Below are 20,305 nucleotides of genomic sequence, written 5' to 3' on the forward strand. Positions count from 1 at the left end.
TTGGGGAGGGAGGGAGAGGACAGGCCAAAACCCAGCTCCTGGCCCATCCCCAGCTCCTCCCTAGCTGACCCAGTCCCAGGAGCCCCTCCCTGGCCTCCCAGCTGCGGATCCACCTGGGGCCCGGCCACCAGATCCCTTCACAATGCTAGTGGTCGCTGGCCCTAATCCCTTCCTCTGCCTTCTCCTCCTCCTGCTCTTGGACCCCCACAGCCCTGAGGCGGGCAGTCCTCCTCAGCGAAGGTTTGAGTACAAGCTCAGCTTCAAAGGACCAAGGCTGGCCTTGCCTGGGGCTGGAATACCTTTCTGGAGCCATCATGGAGGTGAGGGATGGGGTGGGAACCAGCCATGCCCAGGGTTCCTCAGAGTGCTGGAGGGGCTGACCAGCTCTGGGTTGCTGGGACTTGCTGGGAGTGGGCCTACCAGTACTAGCCTCTGCCTAAGATGCGGCCAGACCTGGGCGGGCAGTGCCAGGGCCCCAGGACCCCTCCCAGGCTTTTCTCCTGCTCTACCCACAACCGCACTCCCACTCACCAGCCTCATTCTCCTCTCTGCCTCTCTCCTTCTCCATCCTAGGACTTCTCTCTTCTCCCCCTTTTGCCTCTCCTTGGGCCCCCTCCCCTGCTCTGCCTCTTGGACCTGTGAAAACACACACACACACGCACACACACACATGCTCACACGCTGAGTCCCAGACATATGGACACAAGGCAACTTGGACCAGCACAAAGCTCCGCTCTCCTGGCTCCATGCTGTCGGGCCCATGGCTGTCCATGAGCACTGGGGGGCTGCCTGCAGGGAGCCATCCTCATGGCCAGCTGTTTTGCCAAAGAGGGCACCTGCCCTGTGTGCGTGTTGGGTGGAAGCAGGCATGAAAGCATCTTAGCCCACAGGTTGTGTTCTGGACTTTCCAAATCCAGGCCTACAGAGAGTCTGTCTTTTACTTGGTCTTGTTCAAAAGGATTTTGAGGACTTACAAGGGCCTATGCAATAGAGAGGAGCTTAAATTAAGAGTAAGCCATAAGGATAAGACTTAGGGTTACAGTTGGGGCATGAAATGAGTCCAGGAATGTAGTTTGTTGCCAAAACATGCTGTGAGGTCTGCCTACCCTTCAGAGTTGGGCCATAGATTTGGTTTAGAGGCCCCTAGCAGAGAAAGCAAAGAGAGAAAACAGATCAATTGTGTATATCTGTGTCTCTGAGATGTAAGTTCTGCGAAAAACAGCACAAGTCCTAACTGAGACCAGGACAAATATCCCTCTAAGATAGGAGACCCCATCAGCAGGGTCTTTGGCCCAGTCTTCCTGCAGAGAGGCACAGGAGGTAGGCAAAGGAGGGGGCTGTTTCTCACAGCACCAAGCCAGGCCCTGCCTCAGGGCCAGGATAGCAGGGCCAGTACTGTACTCACTGCTCTGGGCCTTGCCAAGTCTGTCACATGTCACAGACCATGTAGGGGGACAGAGGCACATTCTCCAAGATCACCCAGTGATACACTCTTTGTCTTTTCATTCATTCATTCACTCATCCTTTTATCAGACTCCTACGCTCACACCCCTCTGTGCCCAGCCCAGAGACACAGGACTGAGTCACTCACGGGGCCCAGTCTGGGGCCAGTCCCGTGAACAGTCTACATAAGGCAGATGTGTCAGTGCAGCAGACAGTGGCAATCCTTGCCTTCTGCAAGTCACTTCCAAGGGCCCCAAGGACTTCTGGCTTTACAGCCTCTGAGCCTCCCCACCCCCAGCCCTGGCCTTTGCCAAGCAAACAGGCTGGATTAGCAGTCTCAGGAAAGTCCTGGCAGGGACTGGGCCCTGGGCCAGGTTCCAGGCTGGCAGGCCTAGGGGTGGGGAGCCAGCTGGGATGGGGCCTCTGATCTCCCTTCCCCTAGTCCCTGCCAAGCCTGCCTCAGTTTCTTTCCCCTTTCCTCCCTCTCACCAGATATTGCTCCTTTCTCCCCCTCCCCGCCACCAGCAATAATTCTCACACACACATTCCATCCTTCACGTTTTCCTCACAGTCTGCGGGCCAGTTCTCACCTTTGCTTTCATGCTTTTCTCCCCTTGGAATGCCCCCCAGGCCTGCCCCCCGACAGCCCCCAGCCTCATTTGGCCACACTGGAGTGACCCTCTGTGTTTACACAGCCCGGAGTCCTGACCCTCCACGTGATTCTCCTCTCAAAGTGCTCTCCTGTGTTCTGAGATCTCAGGCATGTCCTTTCCCTCCTGGGGCCTCAGTTTCGTCATCTGAGACAGGAAAGGTTGGACACTAACCTCTCTCGTGGTGGAAAAAGCTTGTACTTTGGAGTCAGATGGAGCTGAGTTCCAATCCACTTAGTTCCTTGAATTTTCTGAGCCTCAGTTTCCCCATCTGTAAAATGGGGTCTTATAAAAACAGGCCGCACAGACTTGTGGTGAGGCTTAAGTGGGAACGCAGGTAAAGTGCTCCCCATAGCTCTGGCGTTCGTTGCCCTCCCCTGGCAAAGGCCCCTCCAGCTGTGCTGGGCTCCAGTTCCCACTTCAGTGGATTCCTGTGTCTGTGGTTTCATGGCCGGCCTTGGTGTTACCTCCTTACTCCTCCAGGAGCCCGGCACAGGCCAATGAGAGAGAACAATGGGGGAGCAGGGGATGGTGGGGCCCAGGCCCTGAGCTGCCCTGGTCCACAGATGCCATCCCAGGCCTGGAGGAAGTGCGGCTGGCCCCATCCATGCGGAACCGGAGTGGCGCCGTGTGGAGCAGGGCCCCAGTCCTCTTCTCCGCCTGGGAGGTGGAGATGCAGATGAGGGTGACCGGGCCTGGGCGCCGGGGAGCTCAGGGCATGGTGAGTGGCCCCCACCAGGGCCCAGCAGAGGGGGTGAGTCAGGGAGGCAGGCGGCGAGCCCGGGGCTCCAGGGTCCTGCAGCGACCCCTGAGCTGAGCAGCTGGGCACCCGCAGGCCGTGTGGTACACCCAGGACAGGGGTCAAGTAGGCTCTGTCCTCGGGGTGCTGGCCTCCTGGGACGGCATCGGGATCCTCTTCGACTCCTCGGCTGAGGATATCCAGGTGAGTAGTGGTCTCCTGCCCATCCACCCCCCCACACCCTCACCCTCCTCCCTGTGCCCATGGCTCAGACTGCTTGCCACCTCCCATGCAGAGCAGCCCTGCCATCCGTATGCTGACCAGTGATGGGCACACCCCCTACGAGCCGCTTGGGTAAGGGCCTGTCTGGACTGACCCCAACCCCATTCCTGGGCTGCGAGGGGCTCAGCAGTTACCCACACTGCCCACTCGTGCCCCTGCCCCAGCCTCTGACAGGGAGCCCACCCCTCCTGGGGCTGTGCCTTCCTTGCTGGCCTCTCATCTGAGCTGATGGCTGCTGCCCTGGGACTCCCTCCCACTCGGTCACAGCTGCCTCCTCCAGGCTGGGACTAGAGTTTGCTTCTTCTTCCTGGGAACCACCCCACTGAGTCCTCAATTGACTCAACCAACAGCCCCAGGTCATGGGGGGAGTGAGATGACACAAGGTGGGGCCTGGGCTGAGTGTTTTCACTCACATCATATCTGATCCCCACCATTCTTGAGAGGTGGGGATTATTAGTCCCCAGTTACAGGTGAGGACATTGAGGCCAGAGAGGTGAAGTAACTTGCCTGAGGTCACACAGTGGTGTGCAGAGCTGAGATTTGAGGCCAGACTTGCTTGTGGAGAGTCCACGCCCTCCCCCTGCCCAGGCTGCCTGCCTGCCAACACCCTCCCTTTCTCCCAGATGACGTGGCTTCCCAGCCCTCCCCAGCCTGGCTGCCTCCTCAGTAGCTGGGCCGGTTCATCAGTGTCTCTCCGCAAACATCCCTTAGCTCATAACAATTAGAATAATTGCTAACGTTTATGGAGCGGGGCTTACTGTACCCCAGGCACGGTGCCAAGCATTCACATTCATTATCTTAGTTCACACTCATAACAATGTTATGGGGCAGTTTCAATCATTATCCTCATTTTAAAGATGGGAAGCTGGGGTTTGGAGAGGAGAGGTAACTTGCCCAAGGTCGCAGAGCTAGCAGTGCAAACGCAGGCCGCCCCTCTGGAGCTGGCTTCTCCCTGCTCTGTGCTGCCTCCCTCTTGGCTGAAGGCGGCAGGGACAGGCACTGTGGTGTGAACAGCGTCTGTGTGTCCCTGTGCCCAGAGGAACTCAGGACCTCTCGGCTCAACATCGTCCTCCTAACTCCCCAGATCCTGCTGCACCACCCCTGTCTGGGAAGCAGGCTGGTCATATTGTCCCTGGCCGCTAGGACACGTCTCTTTTTGTCTGTCCTGAGTCTGTCCTGCTGTAGTCCAAGATTGGCAGAACGGAGAGGAAAGAGAAGCCCCACCCAGAGGCACAGGGGGAGTTGGAGTCTAAGGGGAGGAGAGGGAGGGAAAGACAGTGGGAGGAGGTGGTGGCCTGGGGGATTGAAGGCCGAAACCCCACTGTTGGTCCAGGCTCTGACCCCTGGGGAAGAGTCACAGGAGGCCCTTGGTGTCTTCTGTAAACTCCAAGTGCCAGCACTCCGCCAGGCAGGGCTTGCTGTGCTGCTCCTCTCTCCTGCTAAGGGAGCAGACTACAGCAAGGGAGACTCAAGCTAGACAACAACGACACGTCCCATCCCAGTGAGGGAGAGTGGCCCTGCTGGCCTGGGCAGAACGGCCTCTGGGACCTCCCCCGCTGGCCAGGCCTTGGGTCCTGTGTGGCCCGGCTGGATTCCAAGTGCCCACAGGGATGGAGCCGGCCGGGTGCTGGGCTCCTGCCACCGGGACTTCCGGAACCGGCCGTACCCCTTCAGAGCACGGATCACCTACTGGGGGCAGAGGCTGCGCGTGAGTCACCCTCCTGCTTCTGTGGGTCCTCTGGGCAGGGAGTGCAGATGATAGGGCTCAGAGCTGCAGAGTTGCTGTGTGAGTGCCCAAGACCCCAACAGACTCGTGCCTGTGACACCACACATGGTCCCTGGTACACACAGGCAACACCTACACAGGCTCCTCCTCCCTGCACAGGATCCTAATGCCCGAGCACGTACTTGTGAGGGCTAGCAGGAGAGCCCCTCCACGCCATGCTGACCCCAAGCCCTGTGGCTGCCTGCCCTCCTTTAGGGCCAGGGAGCCAGTGAGTCAGAGGTGGGGACAATCCCCCTGCTGGGGTCAGGGGAGAGGAGTGGGCTCCATCTGCAAGGGGCTCATTCCCTCCATGCCCTTCAGGTATCCGTGAACAGCGGCCTCACTCCCAGAGACCCGGATGAGTTCTGCATGGATGTAGGGCCCCTGATTTTGGCCCCTGGAGGTTTCTTTGGGGTCTCAGCAGCCACCAGCACCCTGGCAGGTGAGGGCCTTCTGGGCAGGTAAGAGCAGAGGCACAGTACCTATGAGCCACCCTGAACACACCTTCTAAAGAGCACAGGGTGTGGGGCCAGCCACTTCCTCACCGTGTGACCTGGGAAAGTCCCAAGCCCTCTCTGGGCCTCTGTTACCATCTGGAAGGTCATGTCTGCCCTGCAGAAATGTTGAAATTCTCAAATAGGATAAAACACGAGAAGCTTTTATTCCAGCGTTAGCCCCATAGCTGGGAGCTGTGGGGCAAGTGGAGGAAGGACAGCCACAAGGGACATTTAGGGAGGTGGAACAAAGGGATGTGATATGATGGAGAGCCCATGGAGGGACCCACAGCTGGAGAGCAGGGTGCAACCAGAGGCTGGGAGTCCTTGAATGCCAGGATTTTGGTCTTTAGACCCTGGGCACTGGGGAGCCATGGAAGGTTTCTGAGGAGAAGAGTTGACATGGTCAGAGCCATGCTGAGGAGGCGGCCACTGTATGGTTGCCTCTGCCAGTAGCAGCTGTGCTCTGGGGGCCTGAGGGTGTCGCTCGATCTGCTGCCAGGGCTCTAGCCCAGGACTGTCCAGTTTTCCCACTCACTGGGGGCCACCTCTGGCTGTGTGTGGGCGTCAGCCCTCACAGCCCACCCATCTCCTTGTCTAACCTTCACCTCTTTCCTATGAAGTGAGCAAGACCAGGGTCAGAGCTGCCCAGAGTCCCCCAGATCTCTTGCCTGCCTGGAATACCATGGGGGGTGAGGGCTGAGTAAGTGGGCTGCTGGTGGGGTGAATCTTACCTTCCCTTCTCTACCCCCCTTTCCAGATGACCATGATGTCCTGTCCTTCCTGACCTTCAGTCTGAGTGAGGGGGGTCCAGAGGTGATGCCAGCACTGGCCCGCCCTGTGGGGAGGGCTGGGGAGAGGCAGCCCGAGGACCCCTTCCCTCCCCAGAGGCTTCTGCTCATGTCATGGTGCTGTCAGAGCTGTCATTCCAGCATTATCTCTACCTGATCTCTGAGCTCTGCTCAGGCCAAGCCTTGTACTGGGCAGTGCTGGGGGCCAGAGGTAACCCAGAGTCAGGCCCTGTCCTCAAGGACCATCCCAGGCTGGCGGGGGCTGTGGGAGCACAGAGGAGGGGTGCTAACCAGCCTGGAGGAGATGAGCTTGAAGGAGCAGAGGGAGTTAGCCGAGTGGAGGAGCGGCATGACACGGGCCTGAGGCCTGCAAGAGCTGCGGGGCCTGGGCCGCGGCGGGAGGGAAGAGTGTGGGGATCAGCAGTGGAGCGGGGCTGGGGGGCTGAAACCGCAGGGCGTGGCTGAGGAGGGAGAGCCAGCTATGGGGGCTCTTCCCATGCTGGGGTGAGTGTCTGGTCAGGGAGGGGGACTGGGCTCGTGGGGGCCCTGCGGGAAGGCTCCCCTTGCCCCGGGGTCTCCCACGGGTTTCGGCCCGAGTTTTTGTCTTCCTCCTCCAGCCTCTCTCCCAGCCCTTCCTGAAGACGGAGCAGCTCCGCCTGGCGAGGCAGCTGGAAGGGCTACGGGCAAGGCTGGCCCTGGGCACAGAGGAGGACATGATTCCAAAGCTGAGCTTCGAAGCCCAGGAAGAGGGTAGGGACCCAGGGAGCACCAGGTGCGGCAGGGGCCCATTTGAGTGTGACAGGATCCTCTTCCCTTCGAACTAGGAGCCCTTTAACCAGAGGGGCGATAGAGGCCTGAGGCGGCATATCTAAATGGGCCCTGGGGCCCAGGTGCTCTGTCCTATCCCCACCCCACCACCCAGACACAGCTTTCCAGGGGAGAGCCTGGGAGGCAGAAGCCACGCCTTTCTGATCCCCCCTTCCAAGAAGCCCCCAAAAGATAGAATCTGTTGCCCCACCCCAGCTGGCTGCCTGTCCCAGCTCTGCCCCCATCCCCAGGGGAAAGTATCTTTGACCTGGAAGAGACGCTGGGCAGACACAGCCGGATCCTGCAGGCTCTCCAGGGTCTCTCCGAGCATTTGGCCCAGGCTGAGAAGCAATGGAAAAAGCAGCTGGGGTCCCTACGCCAGGCCAGGCCTGAGGGAGCCTGGGTGAGTGACCCCTCGGGCCTGAAGAAGCTGACCTCCCTAGGCACTGGGTCCCATGGCACCAGTGGGCTCCTTCTGTCCAGAAAGAGGAGCAAGCGCTATACTTGGGAACTAGTCTCCCCCAAGGTCTGGAGGAAAAGGCGGGTAGGGGTGAAATGCTGCAAGTTGCAGGATGGGGCAGACCTGCCAGGCAGGGAGCATGCAGGAGGGCAGCTCTGCACAAGCAAATGCACAACGAGCCACACGGCGGGGGCTGGGGAGAGGAGATGCCAGGTATTTGTATGCTGCTCTGTGGACAAGTGACAGAAATAGACTGCATGCTAATTTGCATGTAGCTTCACATGTGATTTGATTCACATACGGCTCCCTTAATGCTCAGATGCAACAGAATCCTTGTTTCATCTCCTGCCATCCTGGATCCTCCCCTAGGAGACATGCCCAGCCTGGGGCCTGAGAGTTGAACTCAGTCAAGATGTTAGATGCTGGGCAGAAGAGGCCAGTGGCTCCTGTGGGCTTTGCTGGGTTTTGGCAGCTTGGGAACTAAATCTTGTGCCCTCAGGCCACAGCAGCTGAAGCTGGGCTATCAGGGTGGGGAAGAGGGGAGGGGCGCCACACTCCAAGGCTAGGCCTCTCTGATGCTGCTTCCAGGCCCAGGACCCCTCCTGCCAGATTCCACTCACCCCAGAGAGTGGGTGGCCACCTCTTCCAGGTCACTCAGCAAGACAGGAGCCCAAGCATTGGGAGCTGACCAGCACTGGCCCCAGCTTGGACTGTGCCTTGGGGGAAGTGGGAAGAGGGGACTGGACTGGGCCTCTTCCTCCTTCAGGGGGAAGAGGGGACTGGACTGGCCCTCCTCCTTTTCCCTTCTGGAAAGGGCAGGGATTTTGAGAAAGCCCAGGAGTAGCCACTGGGGTGGGGGGGAACCACCACCCTCAGGGAGAGGGGTTTGAGAGGAGGGGGAATACAGAAGCCCACACGGACAATGTGTCCTCAATGTGTCCAAAATGAGGAGGGCCCAGGTAATCTGGTAAGGCCTCTGGAAGGAAGAGGGCTACAGTGTTCCCGGGGAAAGTGGACTCTGAGAAGAGAGGGGCTGTGCCCTGGGCCCTAGAGAAGAGACTGGTACTCCTGCAGGACTCTGCCAAAGTCAGCACCTTGCTCCATGGACAGCGGACTCTTCTCCAGGACCTGCAAGAGATGAGGTAAGAGTCCAGGGCGAGGAGGGGTCCTGCGGGAGAGGGAAGAGAAGCCCCTGTCCACCGCCCTGCTTCTCTGCCTGAAGCTCCTCCATCAGCCCTTTATTCGTTTCATCATTTCCTGAGCACCCAACACAAAGCCCGGCACACAGGGAGAGGCTGGGGGCAAGGTTAGGTTTGTCGAGCTGACTGAATTTAACTGAATCAAGTTTAAAGTTTTGAAAGTCCTAGTTTAAAAGCAACTGTCCCTGGGAGAGGCCCCTCATGACGCCCCCTTCAGAAATTCCCACCCCAGAGAGGGTTAGTAAGTCTGAGCCTTCGTTCAGCGACAGCTCGTGGAAGGAGGACATGTTTTGATGCGGTTCTTGGAGGGAGCATAACCAAGATCAGGCCCAGTTGGGGGGAAGTCCCTGACTTTGTTTTGCCCCCCCCCCCAACCTCCCAGCATCCCGTTCTAGGCCAGGTCTCGGGAGCTACCCATAAAGCCCTGGCAGCAGGGGGTCACTTTGATGCTGTGAAAGAGGGAGACTTCAGGCTGGATGCTGGATGCTGCGTCCCCTGCCACCCTGCCCACGTCTAGATGCTTGGGGTGGGAAGACGGGAAAGGGGAGAAGAGTAAAATCCCCTGGGGTTGGAGATGGAAGGCAGAGCCCAGGAACCTGGGGTTGAGACAGACTGCTTTAGGGAGACACTTGTCTGAGCTAAAGCTGTCTGAGGATCCAGGAAGAAGGTCTGGGGTAAGAAGAGCAGCTCCCAAGAAGGGGCTCTATGGATGGTGCCTGTTCCCCACCCAGGTGCTGCCTCTGGGGATTATGAGAAATGGTTAGGAGGTTTGGGTGCAACAAAAAGGGATAATGAGTCATCTCCCTTGGTTTCCACCCCCCACCAGGGATGCAGCTGCCCACATGGCCTCAAGAGCCCAGGTCTTCTACCTGCCTGTCGGTACCAAGCATCATCTCTTAGAGCTGGACCAGATCCTGAGCCGACTGCAGAAGGACCTTCGGGGACCAGTGGTGAGGGGGAAGGAGGGGTACCATGGGGGCTCCAGCCCTGAGGTCCAGGCTCAGCTTCCTTCTTCCAGCACTTCTGCAGCCCCAGGCCCCTTCTGCCTTTGCCCTTCCCTCCTTGGCCCCCTGGCAGGCACACCTCTGTCTGTGTCTGTGTGTGCATGCACACAGGGACACAGATCTCATCTTCTCTCTGCCCTCTCTGCTCTCTGGAGAGTCCCACAGACTCTCAGTGCCAGCAGGGCCCTGGAGACCACCCAGTCCAATCCCCTCAATGACCAGAAGGGAAATGGAAGTGGGCTGTGCCCACAATCCTTCAGAGCTCCACGGTGAAGCGCCCCTGCCTCGTCTTGCTCTTTCCCTTGCCCTCCATCACCCTGTCTTGCTCTCTACTTCTCTCTCTTATCTCTAGAGCCTTTAGCCTCCTGATTATCCCAGGCCCCAGGCCTTCCCAGCTGTTCCCACAGATGGAGCCGTGGGAGCAGGGGTGGGGGAGGCAGCTTTGTACTCTGCCCCTCTCCAGGTTCCCTGGATGAGAGCCAGGGCGCCCCAAGCCTGGGAGAGGGAAACAGAGCCCATACATGGCCTGGATTCCAGGTCCCCTCTCTCCTTCTGTGTAAGAAGCTGGTCCAGGGCCTTAGACTGTCCCCTTTCAGAAAGCAGCAGCCAAGGACCCCCGCCCACCTGGCTGGCTTCCAGGGGCCTCCTCATGCCTGCTGCCAGGCATCTTCCTGTTCTTCCTCCTCATCCAGACTTTAGGATTCTTCTGCTATGTACACTTCAGGTAGGCCTTCTCATGAGCAGGACTTCCCACACCTACCCGGCATCTCTTGGTTCTAGGCCATAGCCATTTGATTTGAAAGAAGCGGGGGGCCGGCCCCATGGCTTAGCGGTTAAGTGCGCGCGCTCCGCTACTGGTGGCCCGGGTTCAGATCCGGGCGCTCACTGACGCACCGCTTCTCCGACCATGCTGAGGCCGCGTCCCACATACAGCAACTAGAAGGATGTGCAACTATGATGTACAACTATCTACTGAGGCTTTGGGGAGGAAAAAAAAGGAGGAGGATTGGCAATAGATGTTAGCACAGAGCCAGTCTTCCTCAGCAAAAAAAGAGGAGGATTAGCATGGATGTTAGCTCAGGGCTGATCTTCCTCAAAAGAAAAAAAAAAAGAAAGAAAGAAAGAAGGGGCACTGAGGCCCAGGGGAAACCTGCCTGGCCCACCAGCTGGCAAGAAGCAGCACCCAGGCTAGGACCCATTTTTCCGATAGGCTCTACTGACCACTGCTCAGCCGCTGGGCCCATCTGGGCCCTGCCCTCACAGAGCTCACTCTGTAATGTGAGAAACTTACAAGCAACTGACAATCACACCCTATGTGGTCAGTGCCATGATGGCAGGAAGCTCAAGGGCTATAAGAGCACAGGAAAAAGCACTTGACCTAGCTTGGGGAGATCAGGGAACCAACCTGGAAGGGACATTTGATATGGGTCATCAAGGCCAACTAGGGGTTTTTTCAGGCATTGATGCGGAGGGAACAGCATGAGAAAAAGCATAATATTTTGGAGAAAAAGTGGCAAGTTCAGTACAGTCAGAGCACAGGGTGGGAGCAGTTTGTGAATCTGAGCAAAGAATTAAAAACATTGGGGAGAGGTCACTATCTACTTGGTGGGTGTTTGTTGAATGAATGAAACATTTAGAGATGTAGGGTGTGCTAAGGGGCTCAGAAATGGGACTGACAGTCCTCGGTGAAATTTCAAGACAAGAAGAATCAGTGTGGGCTGGGGTGGTTCTGGAGGAGGAGTGGTGTGCTGAGCTTTAAAAGCAGAGTAGGAGAGGGGACAGCCTCCTGGTGAGGAGAACAGCAAGGTCCAAGGTGGAAATGATGTCAGGCTTATGTATTATGTAAGAGCACAATGGTGGCTAGAGCCACCTGGACAGACCCTGAATGCCAGGGGGAAAGTGTGGTGGATGGGAAGGCCAAGGAAGCCATAAAGGTCCCGTAGTGGGGAGGCTGTGGTCAGTGAGTGTAGGGAGGTGAGTGTGGGAGCCTGATCTCAAGAGCCCAGTAGGGAGAGGCCCAAGTAACCTTCCTCTCCTCTCCCTGGCAGCAGACAGGAGCAGAACCAGAACCTTCCAGACTGTTTGTCCACAGGCAGCCTTCCTCTGAGTCCTGCACCACCCATCCCTAGGGCCCTGGGGCTTCTGAGGAGGCAGCCCCTCTCCCCCAGCATGAATGCGTGACCCACTTCAAAGCCCTGAATGGCTGTCCACTTCTCACCACTGGGAAGTGGACAGTGTCTGGGGGGCATGGAGGGCTTGGCCAGCATCCTCTCCCTCTAGGTGCCCAGCTCCTACCCACACCTTAGCTTTTGTGGAGCTCCCACCTTATTAAAGGTGACTTCCCTCTCCCCATGCTTTGCTACACTCATTTACCTTCCAGCTGCACCTTAATCTCTCTGAAGGCTTCCAACTTCTCTGGTCCGGTAGCCAGAGTGGGCTCCAAGCAGACAAGGAGGCCAAGGGCTGGCCTGGACGCCAAAAAGACCAGATACCCCACAGGCTTTAAGCCCTGGACTATGGAGGGAAAGAGGGAGTCACAACTGTGTATAATTCTGTCCTCAAATTCACCCAGAACAAGGAGCGGTGTCTCCAGGTACCCTTCCTAGCCCAGCCAGCATCACCATGAACAGCTCTCTCCCTCCTCCGCTCAGTTCTAGGGGTCAGCAGGGCAGGCTGTGACCCAGAACTCTAAGAGGCAACCCGTGGAGCCATAATTGGGATCCCCACTCTCTGGCCTCCCTCCCTTTCCCAGCCTCAAGCTTTGGGCAGCTGCTGGGGAAGCTGGTTGGGGAGACGAATGGGGTGGGGCCCAGGGTTGGATCTTTGTCCCTCGCTTCTACTCCTATCTCCCAGCTGAACTCCTGGTTATCAGCAACCTGGGAGAGGAGGAAGTGGGCGGAGAGTAGGAAGCAAGGTTCAGGGAATGAACCAGTGAAACCCCTTCCCCTGGGGAGCTACCCCACCCTCAAAGGCCCTAATCTATTGTCAGCAGCGCACAGCTGAGCTTGGAGTTGAAGGAGGCACGTGGGGGAGGCGGGAGTGTGGAGCCGGCACGTGGTCCAGCCTCCTCGGCCCCGTGCAGGCCCCCCGCCCCCCGAGAGGAGGGGTTTGGGGAGGTAGGGGCGGGTCCCGGCGGGGGCGGGCGGGCGGCGGGAGCTGTCCGTGAGCGCTAGTGCTGAAGTAGGCGCGGACGTGCCTGGTGCCTGGCGCGTACTACCCGGCGCCCGGTGCCCGGGCCAGCGAAGACCATGGCGTTCATGGTGAAGACCATGGTGGGCGGCCAGCTGAAGAACCTCACCGGGAGCCTGGGGGGCGGCGAGGACAAGGGGGACGTGGACAAGTCGGCGGCCGAAGCGCAGGGCATGAGCCGAGAGGAGTATGAGGAGTATCAGAAGCAACTGGTGGAAGAGAAGTGAGTGGGATCCCTTCCTGGCTCCAACGACCCTTCCCCCCCTCCAACAGCCACCTGGCCCACCCCTAGGGCAGTCTCAGACCCTGAGCCCTCCTCTCCTACTTTTCCAGACGCGGTAAGAGATGTGGAATGTGCCTTCTAGGCTGCCCCCAGAGCCACCCCATCTCACACCCAAGACCCCACCCCAGCTTCGCATTCAAGCCCAGAGGCAATGGGGGCAGGGGCGATAGGGGCCTGGGACGGGGTCGGGGCACGTGCATTTCTGACGAAACAAGTAATCCCTTAATCCGATCTGGTCCCAGCCGTCTGTGTCTTCCAACTGGAGCTCCTCTGAGCCTGAGGTTCTGAGAAAAGTGGTGCAGCTGAGGGGGCTCAGAGTCACAGAGACAAATACTGAGATGGGGGCACTCATAGATACTGAGACTTCTTGTACGCAGGCAGTGCTGGGACAGAGAGCCAGCCAAAGTGGAGTTTGGGGCTGGACTCCACAGCTAGGCTGCTTGGGATCCAGATCCAGGCTTTGTTTCTTTTTAGCTGGGTGACTTTAGGCAAGTTACTTAACCTTTCTGTGCCTCAGTTTCCTCTTCTATAAAATGGGGATGGTAGTCCTAAAACATGCCTTATATGTTTATGAGGATTAAATTTCTTAATGTACATAAACTGCTTAGCACAGCACCTGGCACGTGATAAATCGTTAGATGTTAGCTATTATTATTTCACTTAATCTTGGGAACAGTGCTCTTAGCCCCATTTTACAAAAGAGGAATGTAAGTGACTTACCCAAAGACATACCGAAAGTGGTCGTGGACGCGAACCTAAGTCTGTCCCTAGTAGTTTCCCCCACACGACACAACCTGTCAGGGAGGGAAAAGACAGACGGAGTCGGAGGCCGCGAGGGATATATATTACGGTCTGCAGAGAGAGCCAGACAGACTGACGCCCCCGCCCTGAGAGCTCCGTCCAGCAGCGGCTGCGGAGGCGACAGGGCGCTGTGATGGGCCGGTGGCAGCAAAGACTGATCGTGGCCCGTCAGGTCCGAGCACCCTCCCAACATACAGCCCGGTGGGCGGGAGCGATGCAGTTGGCCGCCAGGACGCGGAGACCCCTCCTGCCCCTTCCTCGCAGACCCCGCCCGTTCTCTCAGCCGTCGCGATAACTCCGCCCCCGGTGCCCCCGCAGGATGGAGCGGGACGCGCAGTTCACGCAGAGGAAGGCCGAGCGGGCCACGCTGCGGAGCCACTTCAGAGACAAATATCGGCTGCCCAAGGTAAGCTCAGGAGCCGGGGCTGAAAGGCACGGCCCGGACCCTGAGCTCCGGGCTCCGGACTCCTCTGCCCCACTCTGGGGGCCGCAGCTCTCAGCCTGCAAGACTCACGGAGTGCTTGGTTAGATCCTTCGTTCTCACTCTTTCCTTCATTCACTCCTTCACGGTTAATTGGCACCCGCCCAGGGCCAGGGCTTGGCGCTGAAGGGAAGCCCAGTCCTCCGGAGACTGATAGGTTTGTGTTTCTGGAGCCAGTCCAGGCCCTTTCTCCCCTCCACACCCCACTCCCCAAACTCGAGTCAGGCCGGGGCAGATGAGGTGGAAAGCAGTAGATTTTACTGCAGGGGTGAGTGCTCTTGGGGCTTCTGAACACTTGGGGAGGGTGGGGTGACGGAGAGAAGGCAGCACCTCTGTTGACCTTCACACCCTTACCTAACCTGTCAGGAACTCTGCCAGGTAGCTATCACCTACATCTACAAATAAGGAAACTGAGGCTCAGAGAGATTAGGGGACTTGACTAAGGTCATGCAGCCAGCAAGTGATGGAGCTGGGGTTAGAGCTCAAGCCTGTGGATGATGAGCCTGCGCCTGCTCCAGGACCCCTGGCTGCCTTCCAGGGTATGGAGTGTCTGCAGGGAGCAAAGCACCCCCTTGGTTGGCCAGGCAGCCAGGAGGTTGTCTCTCCTAGGCACTGCAGCACCTGATGGGCATGTAAGTGTTGCCTAAGGAGGGAACTGAGGCACAAGCCACTCCCAGTGTCCAGAACTGTGCTAGACTCTGAGGGGAAACAAAAGTACAGGGCTATAGCACTCCTGACCTTGATCTTCCACTTGAATTGGAAGTTCAGATATGTGAACGTCACATTCACTCATTCAGCAAATGTTTACTGAGCCCCTGGCTGCTTCTGACTCCCTACAGGGCACCAGTCTTCTGGAAGTCTCTCAAAGGGAAAACCAGTCCAGAAAGCCTGCCTGTCTGGAAAGTTACTGAGTTAAACCCAGCTAGGAATGGAGTCATTCCTCAAAGCCTTGCACAAAGGGTACAAGAGGCAGGGAACTCTGAGTCCAGTAGATGAGGAAGACTTGGCTGTAACTGAGTAAGACATAAAGTGGAAAGCCCCAGCGTTCCCAAAGGGACAGAGAAGTGCAATGACAATCAGTAGGTGCCATGCAAAGAGAGCACAGAGGCTGGAATCCGTGACGGAGGTTTAAATCTAGCTCCTTCACTGCCTAGTTGTGTGACCTTGGGGAAGTTACTTTCTTAAATTGGCTGAGCCTCAATTTCCTTATTTGTAAAATGGAGATAACAATACCCAGCTCACAAGGTTATTGTGAGAATTAAAAGCACTTAGCTCAATGTCAGCCACTGAGTAGGTGTTTGATAAATAGTACCCATCACTATTATTGCTAAGTCCTCCAGTGTGGGTAACGGTGGGCACCATATGACTTAGCTGACTGTGGCAGTTTGACTCTTAGGTATTTTCATTTTTTCTTTACTCGCTATGCTAGTATCTTATCTTCAGTATCTCAGGGTAAAGTAAGGTGGTCTAAAAGTGCAACCTCTCCCTACCAAGTGTCAGAAGCTTGATTCTGGGATGTGGGGATGCGGCGGAAATCACTGGAACATGGGGCTCAAGAATCCAGAGGCTTGGAACCTAGTCCAGGCCTCCTCCCCGCCCCCTCAACTCTGGCTCCTCACAGACCTCCAACCCTCCCAACCTCCTCCCCTCTTCCCTTCAGAATGAGACAGATGAGAGCCAGATCCAGATGGCAGGTGGTGACGTGGAGCTGCCCCGGGAGCTGGCCAAGATGATTGAGGAGGACACAGAGGAGGAGGAGGAGCGGGCCTCGGTCCTCGGGCAGCTGGCCAGCCTCCCTGGCTTGGACCTCGGGTCACTCAAGGACAAGGCCCAGGCCACATTGGGGGACCTCAAGCAATCAGCTGAGAAGTGCCATGTCATGTGACTGCTTTCCCTGGGGTCACCCACTGGGGTGATCAGAGGGCTGTGCCCACATGAGGGCTAAGAGCATGTCTCAACCTCCAGGGACCCATACCCCATCTTGGCTGTGTTTCCCCTGCTCCACACTAGCCCTTGGACCCTTCTCATCCATGGCCCAAGCCTACCATCTGGTCTCTCCCTCTCCATTGGGAGCAAAGTCCTCATTCCTCACCCTACCCTTCAGGACCCACCCTCCCTACTCAGCCTAGGGAGGCCTCCCAAGATTGTAGGAATAGGCCCGTCCCTCTCTCGCCATAGCCCCAGCACACAGGAGCACCCATAGAGAGATAACCAGAGGGACATAGAAACCCTGGTATGCGCAGAGGCATATGCCATAGATGCATCCTGGCACACACAGACACACGTACCCAGGCCAGCTCCCCTCTGTGCCTAGCCCCTCTAGACACCGGCACTCGGCTGTGCTTAGAGGAGGCTTTGGGCAGACAGGAGGCCTGAGTTTGAGTCTCCACATTTATTCTCCTTGAAAGCCACTGCTCCTTCTGGGCTTCATTTCACCATCTATAAAATGGAAGTGGACTGAGTGATTTCTAAGACTTGCTAGCTTGGCCTCCCTGGCCCTCGGAGCCAACCCTACACCCCTCCTTGGGCAGGGCAGCAGCTGCAGCCATAGCCTCAAGCAGCTGCCACTGTGCTGTGGGCTCTGGCTCTTGGGAGCTGAGCGATGTTGTGTGACGGGCCGAGTGCCAAGGATGAAGCTGGCACCGAACAGTAGCCCGGGCGGCTCCAGGCCTCCTCTGGGCCCGGGCCCAGGCCCAGGCAATTTCTGTTCCGTTCCTGTAGAACTCTCTCTGGATTCCATAGCTGGATCTCCTCTCTCAGCTCAGTGAAAAATAAAAATTCCAAATGGCATGCCTATTCTCCCACTTCTTACTGACCTCCAGGAGTCTTGGGGGTTCACAGCCCCCCAACCCTGCCTTTGGAGGGGTGTCCCTTACCTCCTCACCCACAGCTTCGTAGGAATGCCAGCCCCTATAAGATGTCAAGCTCTACTCTCTCAGGGCCCTAGCCAAGGGCGGGGTCCAGCCTGGGCCTGATGAAATAGGTCTGGGCTTTGAGGAGGATGTGGCAGCCAGCTGGATGGGGCTGCACCTGGGGAAGGCGGGGCCTCTGGGCCTTTACCTGAGACCACAGGAGGGGCCACAGCTCAACCACAGCTGTCTCTGGCACCAGCGCCTATACCCGTCTCCTCACCTTGGAGAAGGAAGGTGTAACAGAAGACAGGGCAACTGCATTCCAGCCCTGGCATACTGTGTGACTTTGAGCAGGTCTTTTCTCTCGCTGGGCCTGTTACTTCCCTGTAAAATGAAGACCGCCACCCCCACCCAAAATAATACTACTACATGTTTCAAAGGGTGACCATTTGTAAAGACTTTGGCACATGACATTATCAATAAATGGTAACTCATTCTTAAAAAAATGCAGAGCCCAAATCTCATCCCACTCACCTGTGGGGATCTAGGAAACCAACCAGGAGGCTCCACAAGCAGGCCACCCCAGGGGTCTGAGCAGGAGCAAGGTGCTACAGGCCAAGCGTGGTAACCCCCGTGGCACTGGCCTGTGCGGATGCCAGCCAGGATTTACAGGTGAAACGGCCATCTGAGGGTTTAGTTTCAAGGGCAAAGTCTCCATTAGGCCTCCTTTGTAAAATAAGGACAAGGAGCATATGACCTGTGCCATAGATAATGTGGGGAGGGACAGGAAGAAGAGAGAGGGAAAAGCAAGGACAAGGAATTAGGAGGGTGAGGGCAGGGAGGACGCAGGCCCAGGATCGGAGCAGTGCTGCTTGGGCTGTCATGCTGGGCCTTCTCTCCTGAGCATCCCCAGGGAAGGGGCCTGGGCCTCTGAGCTGCTCCTAGGCTGCCCGCCTGGGTGGTCGCTGGACAAAAACCCCTCCTGACTTTCCTAGAGCTGGAGAAGACCCAAGTGCGGGCCCCAGGCTGGGGAGGGGGGGCATGGGCCTCCTCAGCAGCGTCAGCAGCAAGCCCCACGTCAGCACTCTGCCCTCCAGGGGCCTTCTGCCTAATGGGATTGGACAGACCCCTTTCCCCTCAGTGGTTTGCAGGACCCAGAGCGAAAGAGGCAGGGAGGTGGGCTGTGGGGAAGCTGGGGGTTAGCACTCACTGACCCCTCACAAATGAGCTGACTGGGGCCTGGGGTCAGGGAGTGGGAGGGGCTGGTTCCCTTCTCACAGCCTTGGAACCCCAAGAAGCCCTGACCTGTCTGCATGTCCCTGGAATGGAGGGGAGAGGCTTGGACAGAAGGAGCAGTACCTGGGCTCAGGCAGAGATGGCCAAGAAGGGCAGGCTGAGGGGTCCCCAGGCTCTGCCAGCCTCGCCCTGCCTCACCTCTGCCTTCCCCTGCCCTCTAGGCTTCTCTGTCAGTCCACATCCCTCTCCTCTGTGTCCCCCCGCCCTCGGCCTCATTCCTGGCCCATACCTGTCCTCCACCATGCCCTCAGCTGGGGGCCGACCTGGCTGAGCTGGAGCCTCCTCTACGCCTGCCCCCAGCCCAGAGCCCTCGGGGCCGGTCCACGTCCATTACTAGACCACTCCTCTCTTCCCATCCTCTTTCCACTCCCACTTATTTACACAATCACTGCTCTGTGCCAGTCCACCCACCTGGTGTGATGTGAGGGCTGCAGAGAAAGCCACTTGCCACCAAAGCTTCCCTTTCCATGGTGATTAAAGTCCTGCCATAGGGCACCACAATTTAGAGCAAGGGATTTACCTCTCCAGGCCCTCTCCCTTCCTCCTGCTCTTCCTTTCCCCTTCTTTCTTCTTTCTCACCCTTGGCAGTCTGAGGATACAGGAAACGTTGAAAGATGAGGGGACAGCTCCCCCCCGCCCCACTCTTTCAGAAGGAGAGAAATGGCAAAGACGGCTGGCCTGCTCCTCCTCACCTCCATAACACGGGGGAATTCAGGGAGATTGGTGACCAGCCCTGGCCCCTGCCTGGCTCCAGTCCCTTCTCCTGCCTTCCACCCGTCCAGACAGTTCAGGCCTAGTTCCCAGAGGGACAGGGGTAGAGAGAGAACAAGCGACTTTCCGGAGGCCAGTTGGTCCCTAGGGAGGAATTGGGGTCGGTGAGGGGTTTGGAGTTCAGAGGCTCTCCCCTTCCCCCCACCCCACGGCCAGATGGTCCCTTCTCAGACATTGGAGGCCCCCCTGGCAGCAGGCACTGGCGACTTCTGGGGGAATGTTTGTTTGCTGAACCCGAGCTGCTGGCAGTGCCTATTGACCCAGCTGATGCCCAAGGCTGGGTTGGGGGTGGGGCGCCCCTGTGAGGGGGGTGGGAGGAAGCCATAGAGCCAGGCTGCTGCCCTGCCTCTAACCCCGTGCCTGCCAGGCATAGCTGTTCCCAGAATCCTTGTGAGGCTCAGGGACAGCAAGGGAGGCAGGCGGGCTGGGTCTGGGGAGCAGCAGCGTTGAGGCTGCCTCAGCTGTATTTAGCAGGACCTGTGCCTGTGTGTGTGTGTGTGTGTGTGCCTGTGTGTGTGTGATCATGAGTGTAAATCTATGTGGGGTCTGCATGCGGCTGTGAGCTTGTGCATGGCTTTCAGTGTTTTTGTTTGTGTCTGCTGCCTGTGGCCTGTTAGTGTCTGTGTCTGTGCATTGTGTGTCTGTGGGATTTCAAGTGTATGGGTGTGGGTGTAAGCTACTCAAGGGAAAGTGGTCCTTGACATGCCCCCTTCCCTCATGCCCTAGTCTCAGGGTTGGGCCCTCTCCTCTCAGGGATGGCTGGGATGGCAGCTGGCTTCTGGGGACCAAGAGCCCTTCTAGATGATCTCCTGCAGGTACCAAGGTTCTATGTCCTTCCCTGCCTCTGCAGTTAGCAAAAGAAGGGGCAGGCTGGGCACAGGGACACGTGGGTCCCTCATTCTGCTCCAGAAGCCCATCTGCTTCTCCCAGGGCTGGTCCCTTGGGAGACAGAGGGGCCCAGGCTCAGGTGCTCCCCCAGCTTGGCCCAGTGCTGGCTC

The 20,305-nt window shown here is 57.8% G+C and overlaps 2 protein-coding genes across 5 annotated transcripts; both read left to right on the forward strand.

Annotated features, from left to right (window-relative positions):
• Positions 1 to 80: 80 nt before the first annotated feature.
• LMAN1L (lectin, mannose binding 1 like) lies at positions 81 to 12,719 on the forward strand. Of its 4 annotated transcripts, none has more exons than XM_087428707.1 (14): positions 81 to 320; positions 2,660 to 2,814; positions 2,929 to 3,036; positions 3,128 to 3,186; positions 4,723 to 4,822; positions 5,201 to 5,321; positions 6,134 to 6,189; positions 6,782 to 6,914; positions 7,223 to 7,374; positions 7,931 to 8,059; positions 8,490 to 8,573; positions 9,457 to 9,580; positions 10,231 to 10,358; positions 11,683 to 12,719. In XM_087428707.1, the coding sequence occupies exons 1-14, from the start codon at positions 143 to 145 to the stop codon at positions 11,761 to 11,763; spliced, it is 1,608 nt and encodes a 535-aa protein (XP_087284833.1). In that variant the 5' UTR covers positions 81 to 142; the 3' UTR covers positions 11,764 to 12,719. The 4 variants fall into 4 exon arrangements, with proteins under 4 accessions (XP_087284833.1, XP_014636413.1, XP_087284835.1 ...); XM_014780927.2 differs by having other exon boundaries at positions 8,020 to 8,063; positions 8,460 to 8,573; positions 11,686 to 12,719; XM_087428709.1 differs by lacking the exon at positions 7,931 to 8,059 and having other exon boundaries at positions 8,506 to 8,573; positions 9,457 to 9,608; positions 10,241 to 10,358.
• A 122-nt stretch (positions 12,720 to 12,841) lies between these two features.
• CPLX3 (complexin 3) lies at positions 12,842 to 17,179 on the forward strand. The gene is made up of 3 exons (XM_004421819.3): positions 12,842 to 13,046; positions 14,226 to 14,313; positions 16,049 to 17,179. Exons 1-3 carry the CDS (start codon positions 12,883 to 12,885, stop codon positions 16,271 to 16,273), a joined length of 477 nt encoding a protein of 158 aa, XP_004421876.1. The 5' UTR covers positions 12,842 to 12,882; the 3' UTR covers positions 16,274 to 17,179.
• The last annotated feature ends 3,126 nt before the right edge of the window (positions 17,180 to 20,305 follow it).

Source organism: Ceratotherium simum, chromosome 3 (genome assembly GCF_057802395.1).
Source record: "Ceratotherium simum simum isolate JZ-2026a chromosome 3, ASM5780239v1, whole genome shotgun sequence".
Taxonomy (NCBI): Eukaryota; Metazoa; Chordata; class Mammalia; order Perissodactyla; family Rhinocerotidae; genus Ceratotherium; species Ceratotherium simum.